The sequence below is a fragment of the Candida jiufengensis genome (assembly GCF_024610255.1).
Source record: "Candida jiufengensis strain CBS 10846 chromosome Unknown scaffold4, whole genome shotgun sequence".
Lineage (NCBI taxonomy): Eukaryota > Fungi > Ascomycota > Pichiomycetes > Serinales > Debaryomycetaceae > Lodderomyces > Lodderomyces jiufengensis.
The window spans coordinates 1,244,336-1,263,025 of record NW_026261559.1 but is presented as its reverse complement, the minus strand read 5'-3'; the positions used below and the strand labels follow the sequence as shown (position 1 = coordinate 1,263,025).

Here is an 18,690-nt window from a genome sequence, read left to right as displayed (position 1 = left end):
TATGAAACTGTAAGAGTATTATTCTAGTTGTAGATGTCACTAAACTGATTTTCAGATTTGAAAACTTATATTTTATTTTACGCACAAAAAATTTTTCAGATTTATCAATTCAATCATAAACCAACATGATATCAAGACAAATACTACAGAAAAGATCAATAAGTTCCACATCTATAGCCAAATCATGGTTTGGTGATCTATTTGGAAGTAAGAAATCCAAAATAACAAGAGAATCAAGATCAGATATGATAACAAAACAAGATGAATTAGCCAATAAAGACATAACAGAAGTAATACATTTCACTAGAGAAAATTCACCAAAATATTTAAAAGCAAAAGAATTAAATAAATTAAATCCTCAATTTAAAGTTCGTGATTGGAAAAATAATAAACATATAAAACCAACTCAAATTGAAGAAGAATATAATGATAAATTAAAATTACAAAATATTTTCAATAAAACATATTTCACATTAACTAAAGAAACTATCGATTTTGATAGTTATTCAAATGTACACCTCAAAGATTTAAGTTTTAGATTCAAATTCATAAAATTATTACAATCAAATTTAGGTTTTGAAATAAATGATTATATAATAAGTAAAAATCATTCATTAGATTCATTATATTTTGATATAGAAAGTTTTGTAAATAAAAGATGGAAAAATGTAAGAAATCCAAATGCAATAGTATTAAGAAATGAAGATTTTACTTCAAAGAATATTTACCTTAATGAAACCAAAGATGATTATGAAAAATTAAAAGAGTTTAATAAAATAATGAAAGAAATTGAGATTATGGAAAGTAGATTGTAAATAGCATTATATATAAAAATAGATACTACTTCAATGATTTCAATCAGCAACTGTAGCAACTGGTGGTGGTTGAGGTAATTCATTTAATAATACTGGAACATTAGCATCTTGAACTTGAGGTTCTTTACCTCTCAATAATTCTTCTTCTAATTGTAAAGTTTTATAATAACTCCATTTAATTAAAATTGACATAATACTAATAAAACCAAAATCTGGCCATAAAGTATCAGGAAATTCAATAGTACAATCAGTATTACATTGCCAAAGTAAAAAATCACTTAATCTTGTATGACCACTTGTACGAACTAAAATATCTAAAGGAGGAACTTCATCACCAAAATAGAAATTTGATTCAATTAATTTTGTAGTAATTTCATCTTTTGATTTAATTTCTTTATTAACTCTTTTTTCAGCAATTGATTTTATAGCATGAGTAATTTCATCACGAGCAGTATATGGAAAACAAACATTTAAAATCTTTTTGGAAGATTTGGCCATTGTAATTTCTTCAATATATTCTAAATCTTTTAATATATCTTGTGGAATATATGATCTATTACCCACTATTTTAATTTTAACTTTATTATATCTTGCATAAGAATCTTCATATTCAGAAATCATTTTTAATTTATCACGTAATAAACCAAATAATGTATCAACTTCTTCTTTAGTTCTATTGAAGTTTTCTAATGAAAAAGCATAAATTGTGACTTGTTCAATACCAACCTTATAACATGTTTCTAAAATCTACACTAAGGTTAGTAAGTTTTGGCAACACAATTTTTTTAGTAGTATAACATACTTTAACTAAAGCATTAGCACCAGCAAAATGGCCTTCTTTCAATGGTAATCTATGCTTTTTTGCATAAGTTCTATTACCATCCATAATTAATGCAATATGTTTTGGAATTGGGCCAGTTTTAATAACAGAAATAATAAAATCTTCAAAAAATCCAATAAAATAAGCTAACAATGGAAATTTTATAACAAATGCAATAATCGAATTAATTGATATTGCTCTTGATGCTGTCATCTTGAAAGAAGTTTGTGTTGAAAGTTGGTTGTAAAAATCAAAAAAATAAAAAAAAATGTGTTGCAAAAAATTTATAAACACTTTTATATAATATAATTCCCTCCTTAATTATTTGTTTGGTGTTAATAAAATTCAAATGATTTTATAATTTTCTTTACTTCTTTCTTTTGATTTTCCTTGAGTTTTGCTTCTTCAATCTTATTTAAATAACCCATATAAACAACAACTTCTGCTATTAATACTAATAATCCAATGAATATAGTTAATAAAACTCTATAACTATCCTTTAAACCCCAAGAAGATTTTGTCCAATACCACATTGCATATGCTACACTTGCAACACTAATAAAAATATTTACAATAGTTGTTAATTGATTTTTTAATTCTTTATGAGCTTTTATTGGTGATATATATTCTTGATTTAAATTATCATATAATGTTTCATATTTTTCTGATGGATTAATTAATTTTTGATATTCTTTTTCTTTTGCTTCTAATCTTAATCTTTCCATTTGTTTTATGAATTCTTTAGTTTTTGGTTGATTATATGATTCATATTTTGGTAGATATAATTTTGTTTGTTTAATTAATTGTAATAATGATGAAGTTGGTTTATTATTTTTATAAAATTGTATTAATTGAGTATGAGTTATGGTTTTGGATGTGATTAAATCATTTTTCTCTATTTCTGATAAGTCAGATTGCCGTATTGTATCAATCAATTGATTTGTTAATACAAATTGTGTCATATTGTTTCAATATTTGTTATAAGTATAAGTAATTGAAATATCTTCTGCTTAATTTTTTGTCTCTTTAAATTTTTCGCATACAAAGAATATTAAATTTCATAACACTGAAACATATTATTGCAAATGATTCTGATAAAGTTAATCAATAACGAGTTTGAATAGATGGAAAGAAACTCAAATGGCTATAGGTCTTGTAAAAGCATTTAGTTCATAAAAAAATAAGTGAATGAGTTTTTGATAAAATTCCAATTGGTAAAGTATAATTTCGAGAAATTGGTACTAAACCCAGCAAAAACTTCACACCTCTTCAGTATAAATCGGCTTTACAATTGTATAAATTCAAATAAGTAAAGCCTTTAAAATTTGCCCTGTATCAGCTTAAAGGTATTGCTTGGTAACCTGTTACAATATTAAAACCTCTATCAATTTACATTATTTATTTAATCCTTATCATTAGTTATCTTTGATCAAATATATTGTGTTAAGGATGTTACACATAATTATACTGTATTGAATCACAAAATCAAATTTAAAAATTTAAAAAAAATAAATAAAATCTTTTTTAAGTAAATATAATAACAAATAAATCTTAATTATTTTACAACCATCTTTTTATAATAAGAAATTTTTAAAAATTGGTTGAATTGACAAATTACGTAGTTATATCATCTAATCAACCACTTTCCCAAGATACAGATCAAGAATCAAAATCACCACCATTACAAAAACATTTACATTCCCACTTTTCAAAATTAAATTCATCTACATCGATAATAACAAATAGATTTAAATTAATGTTTTCAAATTTATCTCCACAAAAACCAACTAATTCAATCACCACCCAAAGTTCAATGAATTATCATAATCAACAACAAGATTCAAGAAAAAGACAAAACAAAAGAGATGATGCTATAAGAAGAAGAATTGAACATGATTTAAATAAAAAGAAAAAAAATGGTGGGAAAATAACAAGACATAAAAAGGCAATTCCTGGTACTGTATTATCATTAAAACCAAGTGATCCAATTATATGTAAAACTACTGCAACAGTTTATGAAGTTTCACAAATGATGACTGCAAGAAGAGAAAATTGTGTTTTAGTTGTAAATGATATTGGAGAATTATTGGGAATTTTTACTGCAAAAGATTTAGCATTTAGAATTGTTGGTTCAGGTTTAAATGCAAATTCAGTTACAATTGATCAAATTATGACATCTGATCCAATATGTGCTATAGCAAATAATCCTGCATCTGAAGCCTTAACAATGATGGTTGAAAAGGGTTTTAGACATTTACCTGTATTAGATAATGATCATCAAATAGTTGGTGTTTTAGATATAACAAAATGTTATGCTCAACAAATGGAAAAATTAGAAAGAATGCATGCAAGTTCAAAGAAATTATATGAAGCTTTAGATTCAGTTCATACGGAAATTGGAATGAAAGATCAACCACAACATATTTTCCAATATTTTGAAACTTTGAAAAGTAAAATGAATGGTCCAACATTAGATAATGTATTAGATTTTTCAACTGAACCAATTTATACAAATGTTAAAGCTTCAGTATATGACGCAACAGTATTAATGAAGGAAAATAAAACTACTGCTGTATTAGTTAAAGATACAAATGAAGAAGTTGCGGGGATTTTTACTTCAAAAGATGTTGTTTTGAGAGTTATTGCTGCTGGTTTAGATCCAAAGAAATGTTCAATTGTAAGAGTTATGACTCCTCAACCAGATGTTGCTCATATAAACCTACCTATTCAACAAGCTTTAAGACAAATGTTTGAAGGTCACTATCTTAACTTACCAGTAGTTGGAGATGATGATGATATAGTTGGAATTGTTGATGTATTGAAATTAACTTATGCAACTTTAAATCAAATCAAACAATTAGAAGCAAAAGAGTTACCAATATCATTAGACAATACAACACCAAATAATGAAGGACCAGCATGGAATAAATTTTGGACTTCATTAGATGATTCAGAGTCTGCTCATTCAGATTCTTTAATGGATGAAAGTGGTGCAGCTAGTAGTGGGGTTCCTGAAATAACACCATCCGAATTTCAATCTTTTAATGTTGATATAAAACCATCAGATTCAATATCATATGTTGATTCATTAAAAGGTAAAGAACCAGAAGAAGAAGTTTCATTTATTTTCAAATTTAGATCTCCAGCAATTGAAGGTAGAGTTCATCGTATTACATTAAAAGCAAGTGATGGAATTGAAAAATTAAGAGACTTAATAAATTCGAAATTAAATGAAAAAGATTATCAAATTACTGGAGAAGAATTTGCTATAAGTTATATTGATGATGAAGGAGATATTGTTTCAATAACTTCAGACAATGATTTGGTTGAATGTATTCGAATAAATTTAAAACTACAAAATGAAAAAGCGGATTTATATTTACACAATCCTAATAATCATGCATCAATTGATGAAATCAAACCACTTAAAAAAGTCAATAAAACCAGTAATTCGATAATACCTGGTATTGCTAATGAAATATTAATACCCGGTGTATTAGCAGTTTTGACATCTTCAATAATTGTTGGTATAACATTAAGTAGAAAGATTAAATAAATGAATAAATTATGAATTAGAAAAAAACAGTTTCTTTTGTATTAATTTTTGTCTATCGTGAGCTATACAGACTTTTTATCTTTTCAAGGAGCTGGAAATTGTTCTTGCATTTCTTTTACTGATTTTGCTAAGTTATCTTTACTTAACAATATTATACTTAATTTTGGATCAATACCATAATCTGTAAATACTCTTCTTGAATCAGTTTCTTGTTTATTTTTATTATTATAATCAAAAATTCCTTTATACAATGCATTTTGTTCCAATATTTGATCTTCTAAATGGAAATAATCCATTTCTATTGGTTTTGGTTCATGTTTAGGAGTTTTCCTTTTCTTTTTATTTTTTTCTTCATCATCATCATCTTTTTCAACTGCATCTACTAATTGATAAACTTTTGATACAACCAAAAAATAATCAAATTCAAATCTTTCATTTGCATCTTCTGCTTTTCGCATTTCTTCTAATAACATTTTATACATTGGTGGTACAACTTCTATTGGCATATTTATCAATCTTTCACTTATAATTAATCCAATTCTTGATGATTTTTTTTGATCTTTTGGTTGTAATAACTTTTTTAAAGTAATATTAAATTCCATTTGGTTCTTTGTCTTTTTCAAAATATAGTCAATTAGCTTTTTTATACTTGGTTGTGATAAATTATTAGTTATATTTACTACACTTAAAAGTGCAAATGGATCACTTTGTTCACCCTCTGTTTTGATTGATGTCCCCACTGAATTTTTAGTCAAAATTAAATCAGATAACCCACTTATATCAAATTCATTATGATCATCTCCAAATAATTGTCTTAAGAAATTTTTGGTTGCATGAAAGTCAACTTCTGGATTTAAGTCAAAAAAATCAAAATCAACATTTACTGTTTCTTCCATATCAACATCATTTTCTTGTGGTTGTTGTTCTGTATCTGATTCATCAGTTGAACTGACATCTATATCTGAATCTGACTCAATTTGTCTTTTACTCATTTGTGTATGTAGATGTAAAGTTTTGAGGTTGTAAGAGTTATATTTATTTTTTGAAACTTATTTGAAACGAGATGATCATTATTTAGTATTCAGATACGAATAATGTCTGAATGTCTTTAGTACAAGGCTATACTTCATCTGAAGAAGAACCAGAAGAAAACAATCAATTGAAAAATGATACAGTAGCAGAACCACCAACAAAGAAGCAAAAAATTGTACAATATGATTCCAACAATTTTGAAGAACAATATAAACTTCAAGAACAACAAAGACTTAAAGAAGCCAGAGCTTTAGCAAAAGAGTTGAAAAAGAAACGTAAAAATAAAGGAGGTACTCCATGGGCATCAATTTCATCAGACGAAGAACGAGTATTTGAACAAAATAAACCAACAATTGAACCAGAACAATCAGATCAAGAAGAAGATATTTTTAAACCCACATCAAAATTCGTTGGAGCTCAAGAATTAGATTATCAAGGTAGATCATATATGCATATTTCAAATGAACTAAAGAAAGTGGAACCTCAAGATTGTTTTGTACCGAAGCAAATAATTCATACATTCAATAAAGCACATCCAAAAGGTGTTAATAAATTAGAATTTTTTCCCAAATTTGGTCATTTATTACTTTCATGTGGTAACGATGGATCAATTAAATTATGGTCTGTACATAAAACTTTTGAATTACTAAGGATTTTCAATGGTCATAAACTTGCTGTAAAAGATGTAAGTTTTAGTCCTAATGGTGATAAATTTTTAAGTTGTGGCTATGATAAAGTAATCAGATTGTGGAAAACAGAAAATGGAGAAGTTTTAAGATCAATAAATACTTCAGCTGTACCCAATGTTATACGGTTTAATCCACAAAATGAATCAGAATTTATAGTAGGTTTATCAAATCATAAAATTGAACATTATGATTTAAATGCTATACATAATCCTATTCAAGTGTATGATCATCATTTAGGTTCAATCAACGATTTACTTACTTTAGATGAAGGTTTTGCTTCTACTTCAGATGATAAATCAGTAAGAGTATGGAAATGGCAAATAAATATCCCAACAAAAGTCATTTCTGATCCATCACAATTTTCAACTCCATCAATTAAAAAACACCCAAATTCAAATTATATTGCATTACAAAGTATGGATAATACAATCAAAGTTGTTCATTCAACTGGGAAATATAAATGGAATAAAAATAAAATATATAAAGGACATCAATGTGCTGGATATGGTATAGAAATTGAAATATCTCATGATGGTAAAACTATCATGAGTGGTGATGCAAAAGGTTTTACTTTTTTTTGGGATTGGCAAAGTAAAAAACTTGTTAAAAAACTAAAGTTAAACAATTCTTTAATTAAATGTATTAAATTTCATCCTTTAGAAAGTAGTAAAGTTGCAATAGCTGGTGCTTCAGGTGATATTTATATATGTGATTAATAAATAAACATGCTGAAATAAAGTGTCTATTCTATTATAAAGTCTATGTAATTATACATTTTTCCTTTTTATATGCTTCTCTTTTGTTTTTTGATCTATGAAATAAATGATGACTGTGATTATTTATGCTATTATGTTTTTTTTGTTCAATTTGTAAATTTCTAACTGTGTGGGGAAATGCATTTTTTGAATCATCAAGATCCATTGGTGATACTAATTTTCTTAATTCTCCTAATGATTCACTTGAATCTAAATTAACATTTGGTGATCTTTTTATGGATTTTCTCCAAACTGATGAATTTAAAGTTGATTCACCACTTGATTCATTATTTGCTTTTATTTCGGTTGTTGGTTTTATTGTAGCTTCTTGGGATGTTGTGGTTTCAGAACTTAAACGTTGCTCATTAAGTTGTTGCAGTGGTTTTTTATCTAAACAAATATTACTTATATTTGAGAAATTACTCCATTGACTGTTTCTTCTAAATTGTGGACTTAATGTCATTGAAGAATTTCCATCTTTTAATATCGTTGGCTCCTCCTTATAATAATTTTTATCAGCATCAGTTATATACCAATAATATCTATTTTTGATATCGACATATTTTGGATCAGTTGGTGGTAATGAGGTAACTACAGCTAAAGAAGTTTTTTTCTCTGGTGTTGGTGTTGGTGTGGGGGATGTTGTTGTTAATTTTGGTGATGTCGTTGTTATTGTTGGTGTAGGTATTGAATCTTCAGCTGATAAAATTGGTGATAAAACTTTTGGTGGATTTGCAACTACATTCACTGCTTCATCTGACCAATATTGAGCTTTAAATCCATTTGGTGGAACAATATTACTTTTTAATGATGATGTTGTACTTGATTCATTAGTTGAAACTAATCTATAAAATAACATGTAAGGCCATTCTGTATTAAAAATTTCACTAAATGATTTTTCAATAACCCTATGATTCTTTTTCATGTCATCATAAAAATACCAAATTGAATTATTAGCTTCTTCTTCTGTTTGATTAATTTTTTCAACATTTTTTCTAACAACTGATATGAAATGACCCAGTTCAATTGATTTTCCTCTATGACAAACAGCACTTTCTAAAATTAATCTAAAAGAACAAGCTGGTTCATCAATATCATCAGCAACAAAATCAGGTAAATCAATAAATGGTGGAATAATAATCCGTTTTTGAGATCTAGTACCAGCTGAATCTCCTGAAACAAATTCATATCTTTTCAAACAAATTGGTAATATTGGTCTTCTATTTGCAAATTCTTTTGATGACTTTGCCGCACTTTCTAAATCATCAGTTGCTACATTATCATCAGTATAAAACGGTAATAATCTTAAAAACATCCAAGCTGGTAAATTTACTTCTTTAACTTTTGATGTATTTGATTTTCCATCTTCATTTAATGACCATATTGATAAAGTTGAAGATCTTGTTCTAACCCCAATTCTAACTCCATTACTTTTCCTACTATCTGATCTATCTCTATTAAGTGGTGGTCTTTCATTTATATCTTCAACTAACTCTATACTATGTTTATGATCATCAAAATAATCTTTTTTGTTGTTGAAATTATTATTATTATTATTTATCTGTGAATTTTCAGGTATTTCGTCAAAGTTTGAAGTAACTTTTGGAACACTACTCAATGAAGCCCTTCTTTCTAATTCTCTTTTAACACTTATTGAATTATTAAAATAATGTTCTAAACATTCTTCTAATAATATGGAATCTTCATTTTCTGATTTTTGCAGTTTTAAACTTGGTATTGAATTTTCTAAATTTTCTAAATGTTCAGTTTCTGTAAATTTTGGTATAATTTCAGATTCAACTTCATCATTTGGTATACTTACAAATAAAATTCTTTCTTTTGAAAATTTTTCATCATCTTTTTTATTAAATTTTCCACCATGTTTTATATCAACTTTAAAAGTAAGTAATGGCATATTTAAAACTTCAGTTAAAAATTCAAATAATGAAGCAGAATCTTGTTGTTTATGACTTATTGCTTCATTAAATCCTAATTTAAACAATCCTTCACAAATTCTTGCAGTTAAATCAGTTGTTATTAAATAACCAGATCTTAATAATGAAACATAAATTCTTAATAATGCAGATAATTGATTAATTAATTTATCATGATGATTTGGTATAAATAAAATTGGTTCAAAACTTTCTAAATTTGCAAACATTGCAAAAAATAAAGCATCCATATAACACATTACATTATCCCAATTTTCTGCTCCAACAAATTTTAATTTATTACCTAATTTATCAATTCTTAAATTTGTTAAAAATAAACCTTCTGAACATAATTGAAAAATTCTTAATATATAAAATGATTTATTTAAATCTCCACCTGTTAAAGGTGATTTTAATATTGCAATAATTTCCAAAGTACATGGTATATTTAATTGTAAAAATTCAAAATAATTTTTTATTTTTATAACTTCTTGTGATTTATCAGTATATTTATTTATATTATATGGAGTATGTTTTATAACAGTTTCTTTATCAACTTTTAAATAACTTTCAATATACCATTGCCAATAAGATTCTGTGAAAATTGGATATAATTGATCTTTACCATTATTATAATTATGATTATTATTAGAATGGCGAGAGAACCTCTTTAGCATAATTCTCTATATCTATATATTTAAGTAGTATTATATTTGTTGAGTAATAGTATTTGAATTGAATGAATTATTATTGATGAAGTTTAATTGACTTGATAGTATTAAAATTAGTAGCAATATATAAAAGTATTCACGTATTATTATTCAATATTTATTGATGTTGTGTTATAATAATAATATCTTTTTCTTTTTTGGTTGTAAAAACAATTCATAATTTAATTTAAATCAATATTAATTTATTTTATTATCAGATAAATAAATAAATAAATTAACTATGGAGTACCTGCATATAAACAAATATTAATAGTGAGATCTGGAGATTTTATTTTTTTTATTTTATTTATATTCATTCAGATTTCCGATCTTTTTATTTATTACTATTCATACACACTATCATAATATTATACTAATATTATTGACATTATTATTATCATCAGAAAATAATATGTTATCTATATATAAACTATTATATTACTATTGAATAATTATAGTAATGGAGAACTTAACTATTAAAATAATTATATCTGAATTTTCATATTCTATCTTAGAATTATACTATATAGACACGTATATCTGTCTAAGATCTATTAATAAAATTCTAACTATAATTAAAAAATTCGGATAAAATTTGTAACCAAAAATAAGTTTTTTTTAGATGATGTTGTTTTAAGACAATTTATATTTTTAAGTTTAAATATTTCTATATTATTGAGTAAAAAGTCATCTTTTATACTAAAAGTAGTCTTTACTATTACTAATAGAGTATACAAGTAAATTTTAAGTTGTATTTTAATCAGTAATAATTTGAATAGTAATAAGAATAAGAATAATATGTCATTAATTGAAAGACCAAATATTTATATGTCTTGTTATTGTAATGCTACCAAATTTAGATCAGTAATAAAAATGGAATTAATCGGATATAAATAAAAATTATGAAACAAATTATTTTTTAATTTACATAACAAAATTTATTTGATTTACTTAAATATATTGATTATCACCATCACGATATAACAATAAATTACTTTAGTTTGTCTTTGCTCTTAGCAAATGATAATATAATATAACTCAATCTATTAAAACTAATCAATCAATAAAACAAAATATTCCATTTAATATATTTAAATTAAAATTCAAATAAATTTTAATCATGTCTTGGATTGGATTAAAAAAGGCAATTAATAGAGCTGGTACTCAAGTTATGTTAAAAACTGGACAAATTGAACAAACTATAGATAAAGAATTTGAATTTGAAGAAAAAACTTTTAAAACAATGGAACAAAATTCAATACTTTTACAAAAAAGATTAAGATCATATTTAGAAAGTTTAAAATTATTAACAAATTCACAAATTAATATTGCAGAATTATTAAATTCATTTTATGGTAATGAAGAGCCATCTTCTCATATTGTAGAAAATTCAATAACTGGTGAATCAATTGAAAATTTCAAAAATTTATCATCAGAATATTATACAACTTTAAAAAAATTAAATAATGAAAGTATAAAAGATTTAGAAAATCCTTTTAATCAAACTATTTTAAATCCAATAGCAAGATTTAATTCTTATTATATAGAAGTTAATGAAGCTATAAAAAAGAGAAATAATAAATTATTAGATTATGATTCAATGAAAAATAAATTAAAAAAATTAATTGATACTCCACAAATTGAATATAGTAATTATGATTTAAAATTTAAAGAAATTAATGATGAATTATTGGAAACAGAAACAAAATATTTTGAAATTAATAATTTATTAAAAAAGGAATTACCAAAATTAATTAATATGAGAATTGAATTTTTTGATCCAAGTTTTGAACTGTTTGTTAAAATTCAATTAAGATTTTTTAATGAAAATTATTTTCATTTAAAAAATATTCAAAATAAAATTGATTCTAAAACTCAAAAAGATTATATTGATGGTAAATTAGATGATAGAATTGATGAGATACTAAATAAAATGAAAATGTTGGATATTGTTGGTAAAGATGAATCTGGGTAACTACCAAAGAAGTTGTTGTATAATGAAGTTAATGAAAAATATAAAATACTCTGTAAAATCTTAGAACTGTAAAAAATATTACTCTTGTGTCAATTCAGTCAAAGATTTTGAAGTTGTTATTATTCTCTTTACAAAAATAAAATTTCGTATATAACGTCTATTAAAATAATATATTTACATATATATTACATAATCTTTAAAATTTCTATAAATCGAATTTTCTTCTAAATTTTAATTCAATATCAGTATTTTTTTTCCAAATTTTTGTTTTAATAGTTTGTAAAGTCATATTATTTTGTAATTCCTGACCTTTACATTCTAATATTAACCAATCTGTTGGTAATAATTTTTTATCTTTCATTTCTTTTGTTTTATTTTCAAATTTATCAGTTAAAAAATATAATATTTTGGAAACTCTTAACATATTATGAGATGTTAATTTTATTGAACTTTCTAATGCTGGTAATGATTTTATTTTACGTTGAGATTTACCTCCTATTTTGATATGTGGTGGTAATTGATAATAATCACATTCTAATAATTGGAATGTAATTTTAGGTGATTCTTTAATATATAATTTATTATATAATATTGGTTGACTTATCCATTTTGGTAATAATCTTAATTCATTTAATAGGGTTTGATTTTGAGTTTTAGCAATTGTTTCAATATCAGTTAGTTTGAAATAATTTAAATCTCTATAATTACCAAGTTCGGGTGAATGTTCAAATAATATAACATTCATATCTTTTGGAAAATGTTTATAATTGATAATTGGATAATATCTTAAAGTTTCATCAATTTTAATGTTTTCAATTGCTCTTTCAAAATTTGTATAACCTGCAAAAACTGAATTTATTAAAATCAAACCAACATGAAATCTATCATCATTTGTAACGGTAAATTTTTTGTAGGTGTCACCTAACCTAGCAATTGTCTCAGCGCTATCAATTGCTAAATATGGATAATCTTTTATTAAATCATCATAATATATTTCAACATTCATTATTGAACTTTCTCTAATTGTAACTAATAATTTACCTGCTTTTATTTCAACTTCACACCAATTATTTAAAGTATCTGAATTTTGATGCTTTTGAAATAAGGTATCCATTTCTTTATTTCTTAATTCTAATTCTTTCCCAGTTAATATTTTTGAATGTTCCATTGAATATTTTTTAAGTTCTTTACATATTAGTATATCCCAAATTTTTATTTCACCATTAAGATAAAGTACCATTATTTGTCTTTTATTATTAAAAATTCTTTTTGAAATTACACTTTTTGGTACTATTTCATGTTGTGCAATTGGTTTTAAATTGAATGGAATAACTGCTACTTGTTCTGATGGCAATGGATTCAATAGGATTTCAACTGGAGTTAAATCAATATATTCATCATTTGATATTATAGTTGTTTCTTCTTTATTAGTCTTGTCACCAAACGGATTTTCATATATTAATTCTTGACCTTGTTGATATGCATTTATAAATTCATTTGATGGACCACCAAAAACATTAATAAACATTGACAGATATTGATCATTACCTGAACTAGAACTACTATTATCATCATCTTCATCATCATCATCAAAAGTTGGAGGAGTTCCTTCAATATTATTGAAATTTTGAGAAAATGTACTATGTAGTTCTAAATTATGTACATTTGTATCCATTGATAAGTGACTGACTAAATCATAAAAATCGGAATTTAAATCATCAGCTTGTGGAGAAGATTGTAAATCATCTAAAACACTATCATCTTTATATTGCGTCTCTCTATTGATAGAATATTCCAAACAATTTTTCAAAAATTGATATTCTGATAAATTAGATGTATTAGGATTTATATAACGATTAAGTGAACCACAATTTGAAACAAAAACAGTGTTATTTTTATCTTCAGTACTAATAGATAGTATTGGAGAATTTTCTTTAGCAATTAATGTAAATATTCCCAATTTTTCATCAATTGATACATTCTCATTATTACTAAAAGTATTGTAATAAAAATCTCCTTTAGTTTTATTTATAAATAAATTTGTTAAATCTGTTTTTACAACATTACCATTTTTATCTCCGGAATAAAATTCTTTAAATGATGATAAATCAGGTGAATATAATGACCATACAGGAAATTCATGAATATCAAAATTTTTATAAACTTTAAAAGTTCTTAAATCCCATAATTTTATAATTGTATCAGAAGAACCACTCAATAAAAATTGATCATTCATTAATAAACATCTTATGTTATCTTGATGTCCAATTAACTTTCTGATAAATTGAGAAGATCTTGAATCATATAAATTAATAGTATTACTTGGACCTCCTGTACTTATAATTCCTTGATCATTTTTTGCTAATGAATAAATAGATGATGGTAGATTTGTTGTTGATATATTCTCTAATACACTTATTGGTTTAAGTTGATTTAAATCCCAATTAACTATATTGCCATCTAAACCACCACTTACTAATTTATTTGGACAAGTTGATGAATACGCTAGTTTTTTAATATAATCGGTGTGAACATTAGGTAATTTATGAATTGAGTTTGAACCAAATAACTCAATTATTTTTATTGATAGATCTGCAGAGCATGATATTAATTGTTGATCATTATTAATTAATGTTATATCATTAATCCAATCAAAATGAAGATTACGATTATTAATAATCTTAAAGTCCGAACTGTTAAAATTATTTTTATAATATGGTAAAGGTTTAGATGATATAGCAGTTTCAAGTCTTAATAACTTCTCATTAATATCATCACAGTCAGATATTTCATTTTGATTAGTCTTTAGTACATTATTAGTTAAATTCAAATTTGAATCTTCCCAAGTTTTAACTGAACCATCTCTTCCTGCAGTATATAATTGATTATTAATTGATGAATATTGAATAGCATTTATAGGTAGTATATGATTTTCATTGTTATTTGTATCTCCTATAACATATGATAAACCTTGTTTAGATTTTATAGGATTTTTATTTTCAAATGATTGATTAGTATTTGACAATATTGAATTTAAATCATTATTAATGGATGGCTGGGTAGACATAATATTGCCATTGAATGACTTTATGATAATTGATTTGTAATTTGTTTAGACGTATTTGTAAGATTATAAATATATATATATCATGTATCTATTAATATTGTTAATTGAGGTATTAAATATAAGTTGTTGATTGTATGGAATTATTTTATTTTGATAGTAGAAAGCGGTTTGAAAAATTAAATTCTTTTTTTTTTCAGTGCAATTTTTGAAATTTAACTTTAAATTTGAAACTACATCGTTTTTTGTTGAGTAGAGCCTTGTTAAATGATCAAAGGGTGTTGGGACTATACATAATATGTGTATCAATGAAAACATGATCAATTCATTGAAAATGAGTCACTGACACAAGAGATACAAAATACTCTTTAAAAACACTCAATCATTTTATAGCCACGTTTTCTCAAGCTTATATTTCATTTATATTGAATGTTCTCATAATTACAATCAATCTACAATAGCATGACTTGTAGAAGTTGGTAAATTGTTGAATTGCCTTATCAAGGGAGTTAAATTTTTCAGATTCTATGTAGGAGTATGAGCTATCTGAACGAATGATATGTTTTAACATGTATTTGGCTTTATCATTCAATTTGTCACGAGATCCTTCAATTTCAAGATGATGAATGAGTTGTTTATAATAAATAAAAAGTATATATGTATAAATATTGAACAATTTTAAATTCTCGGACTTACATGAAATTCAAAACTTCATTAAATCTAAACTAAATTTACAATTAAGTTTTTAAGCGATATGCTGGTTAAGAATTAATGTAAAAAAAATAGAAAATCGAAGATGTATTATTTTAAACGTTTTAAAAAACAACAAATCCATTTACGTGGGGAACAAAATCTCCATTTTAATTAATATTTTTAAAATGTTTCAAAATGTTAAATTAAATTTGCTCCCTACAATAATAAGGAGTTTGAGGTAACAATCAGATTAAAATTAAAAGTTTGTAATGAACATATGTTATCAAAAGAATCTCTATTAGTAAGTCTTTAATTGAATTATAGAATCGATAAAGATAAAAAATTAATAAATTAATTGAATTTAAAACTTTCTTAATTTATGAAATTGAAATAATAATAACATATTTAATAATAGATTGGAATTGTAGAATATTATTCTATATTAATGTTGTTATCTAATCTATTGATAATTTATGGGGTAATTACACAAAATGAAGATAATATGTATTATATAATAATAGATTAAGTATCACTTGACATCAAGAGAAGTATTAAACTTACTAATTATTACATTAGTATAATAATTGCCATTTCAATTCTATTGAATCTTGAATATATAATAAAATTTAATCTATACGTATCAATATTACTGTATTAAAAAGTAAATTTACTTCTTAAAATATTCTTATCAACTAACAATAAAATCTTTACATTATGATATATATATAGATATAGCTATATTAAGCTACTTTATAATAGAATATAATATCTGATGTTTAATTTTATTATAATTCTATTACATTAATAAACAAATAAATTTATTATTGAATGTTTAATTATTGAATATTGAATATTTTCATTTTGTATTTTCGTATATTTTTTTATACTAATATATGATAATAACTAGAAAATTTAAAATTGTGGGGTGAGTTTTAATATTAAATATTACATCTAATAAAATTAATGAGGAGATCTAAAATTATTTATTTTTCTTAACTAAGCACTACCAATTGTTAACAATAAAAAATAAGAAGTAATTAATAAGTAAAGTATAAATAAATATTACATTACAAATTTATTATCATCCCCTTTTTTACTTTAAACTAAATGTTACTTTTATGAACTTTTGATATTAAATCACTTTATTATATAATTATTATTATCCAATTAAAATAAAGCAACAAATCTTCTATTTAATTAATCTATTGTATATAAAAAGTATATAATAGTTTATACATAATATATTAAATAAATAATTATATAAATATTGATAATTCGTCTTTTCATTTATTTAATTTGATACATTTTTTTTATTTATATTTCTATACAATTTATAACACTTCCTTATTTTTTCCAATAATTCCCCTTAATTGGAATTAATAAATATATCACATACTCATAACATATATATATATAAATATATATATATATAAAGAAGTTAAGGTCACACCACCATTAACTTTTTTTGCAAAAATTTTGATAATACTATAACGTTACTTTATAATTAATTATAAAAGCAGTATCCAAGATGAACTATCAAGATGCTTACATTCAAGATAAAAAAAGAAAATTAAGTCAAGAAATGGATCAAGATACAATTAAAGAAACAATCTTGAATGTTGAGCAACAAAAAGATATTGATTTATTAATGGAAAATCATGATATTGAAAATATTGCAGAACATGCAAAAAATATTGATACAAATACAATTGAAGAATTAACAAGACAAAATAGAGCATTGATAATTATTGAAGAATTTTTACAAAATGAAAATTTAGAATTGAAAAAAAGTTTTAAAGATTTAGAAAAAGAAAATCAAGCATTAAAAAAAGTTTTAAAAAATGATTTTCAATCAAATTATAAATATATTAATAAATCATATATTTAAAAAATTAATTTATAATCAAGTTATAAAGGAATAAAAAAAATTAAAATTCAAAGAAGATTAGCTAGAGGTTGTTTTATTATGGTGGTCTACGCATATTATTGGTTTCACCTACAAATTTATATGAAGAATGTGGAATTGAGAAATTTTTAATTTTTTTTATTTACTACAAAATTTGAGAGTTTTATGTTTCAGATTAATTTGATTATTTTTTTTATGTGTGATTAATTGTTTTTATAATTTTTTGTGTTGTGAATATTTTTTTTTATTTGAAAAATGCTATTAATGTTTTTTATGATGAAATGAACTGGAATGAATGATTGTTTTATAATGATTAAAAAGAAACTAATGATGATTTGAATGAATTGAAATGAATTTTAATGAAAGAACAAATATAAATTTAAAATGGTAAAAAGTTTTTTTTTTTTTAATGTTTTTTTGCTATATATAAAATTACTGTTCAAAAATACTTCTATTAGTATTTGTTACTTGTTTATATATACATATATAGTTTTAACTTAAATAGCATATTTTATTATATATTATGATTAAAATTGTTTTAAAAGATGAAGTTACTGTAAGATATAATAGTTGTTCTTTTCAAATGAGGAATTATTGCAACTAAATTTAATTTATGTAATTTATGTATAATGAACTTTAAAACGCGCATTACGTATTATACAAAAGTTAACGCAGTAATTAATTAGTATTTAATTTATGACGACTCCTAACATAAATCCAATCAAATATTTCTCTTTAATTTAC

At 23.8% G+C, this 18,690-nt stretch overlaps 10 protein-coding genes across 10 annotated transcripts; 5 read left to right on the top strand and 5 right to left on the bottom strand. All coding sequences in view use genetic code 12, as the record gives it.

Annotated features, from left to right (window-relative positions):
• Positions 1-125: 125 nt before the first annotated feature.
• Positions 126-815, top strand: KGF54_002469 (mitochondrial 54S ribosomal protein YmL13; the record flags this gene model as incomplete). The annotated part of the gene is made up of 1 exon (XM_051762951.1): positions 126-815. One exon carries the CDS (start codon positions 126-128, stop codon positions 813-815), a length of 690 nt encoding a protein of 229 aa, XP_051620980.1.
• Positions 816-854: 39 nt separating this feature from the next.
• Positions 855-1,848, bottom strand: SRT1 (ditrans,polycis-polyprenyl diphosphate synthase; the record flags this gene model as incomplete). The annotated part of the gene is made up of 2 exons (XM_051762950.1): positions 855-1,541; positions 1,618-1,848. 2 exons carry the CDS (start codon positions 1,846-1,848, stop codon positions 855-857), a joined length of 918 nt encoding a protein of 305 aa, XP_051620979.1.
• A 122-nt stretch (positions 1,849-1,970) lies between these two features.
• Positions 1,971-2,597, bottom strand: VPH2 (Vph2p; the record flags this gene model as incomplete). The annotated part of the gene is made up of 1 exon (XM_051762949.1): positions 1,971-2,597. The coding sequence occupies one exon, from the start codon at positions 2,595-2,597 to the stop codon at positions 1,971-1,973; it is 627 nt and encodes a 208-aa protein (XP_051620978.1).
• A 794-nt stretch (positions 2,598-3,391) lies between these two features.
• KGF54_002466 (uncharacterized protein) lies at positions 3,392-5,191 on the top strand (the record flags this gene model as incomplete). Its single annotated transcript, XM_051762948.1, has 1 exon — positions 3,392-5,191. The coding sequence occupies one exon, from the start codon at positions 3,392-3,394 to the stop codon at positions 5,189-5,191; it is 1,800 nt and encodes a 599-aa protein (XP_051620977.1).
• An 83-nt stretch (positions 5,192-5,274) lies between these two features.
• On the bottom strand, positions 5,275-6,183 carry KGF54_002465 (protein-transporting protein; the record flags this gene model as incomplete). Its single annotated transcript, XM_051762947.1, has 1 exon — positions 5,275-6,183. The coding sequence occupies one exon, from the start codon at positions 6,181-6,183 to the stop codon at positions 5,275-5,277; it is 909 nt and encodes a 302-aa protein (XP_051620976.1).
• A 110-nt stretch (positions 6,184-6,293) lies between these two features.
• On the top strand, positions 6,294-7,628 carry KGF54_002464 (uncharacterized protein; the record flags this gene model as incomplete). The annotated part of the gene is made up of 1 exon (XM_051762946.1): positions 6,294-7,628. The coding sequence occupies one exon, from the start codon at positions 6,294-6,296 to the stop codon at positions 7,626-7,628; it is 1,335 nt and encodes a 444-aa protein (XP_051620975.1).
• A 43-nt stretch (positions 7,629-7,671) lies between these two features.
• On the bottom strand, positions 7,672-10,275 carry KGF54_002463 (uncharacterized protein; the record flags this gene model as incomplete). Its single annotated transcript, XM_051762945.1, has 1 exon — positions 7,672-10,275. The coding sequence occupies one exon, from the start codon at positions 10,273-10,275 to the stop codon at positions 7,672-7,674; it is 2,604 nt and encodes an 867-aa protein (XP_051620974.1).
• Positions 10,276-11,428: 1,153 nt separating this feature from the next.
• Positions 11,429-12,283, top strand: RVS162 (Rvs162p; the record flags this gene model as incomplete). Its single annotated transcript, XM_051762944.1, has 1 exon — positions 11,429-12,283. The coding sequence occupies one exon, from the start codon at positions 11,429-11,431 to the stop codon at positions 12,281-12,283; it is 855 nt and encodes a 284-aa protein (XP_051620973.1).
• A 205-nt stretch (positions 12,284-12,488) lies between these two features.
• Positions 12,489-15,350, bottom strand: KGF54_002461 (uncharacterized protein; the record flags this gene model as incomplete). The annotated part of the gene is made up of 1 exon (XM_051762943.1): positions 12,489-15,350. One exon carries the CDS (start codon positions 15,348-15,350, stop codon positions 12,489-12,491), a length of 2,862 nt encoding a protein of 953 aa, XP_051620972.1.
• A 2,218-nt stretch (positions 15,351-17,568) lies between these two features.
• Positions 17,569-17,928, top strand: BLP1 (Blp1p; the record flags this gene model as incomplete). Its single annotated transcript, XM_051762942.1, has 1 exon — positions 17,569-17,928. The coding sequence occupies one exon, from the start codon at positions 17,569-17,571 to the stop codon at positions 17,926-17,928; it is 360 nt and encodes a 119-aa protein (XP_051620971.1).
• Positions 17,929-18,690: the final 762 nt, after the last annotated feature.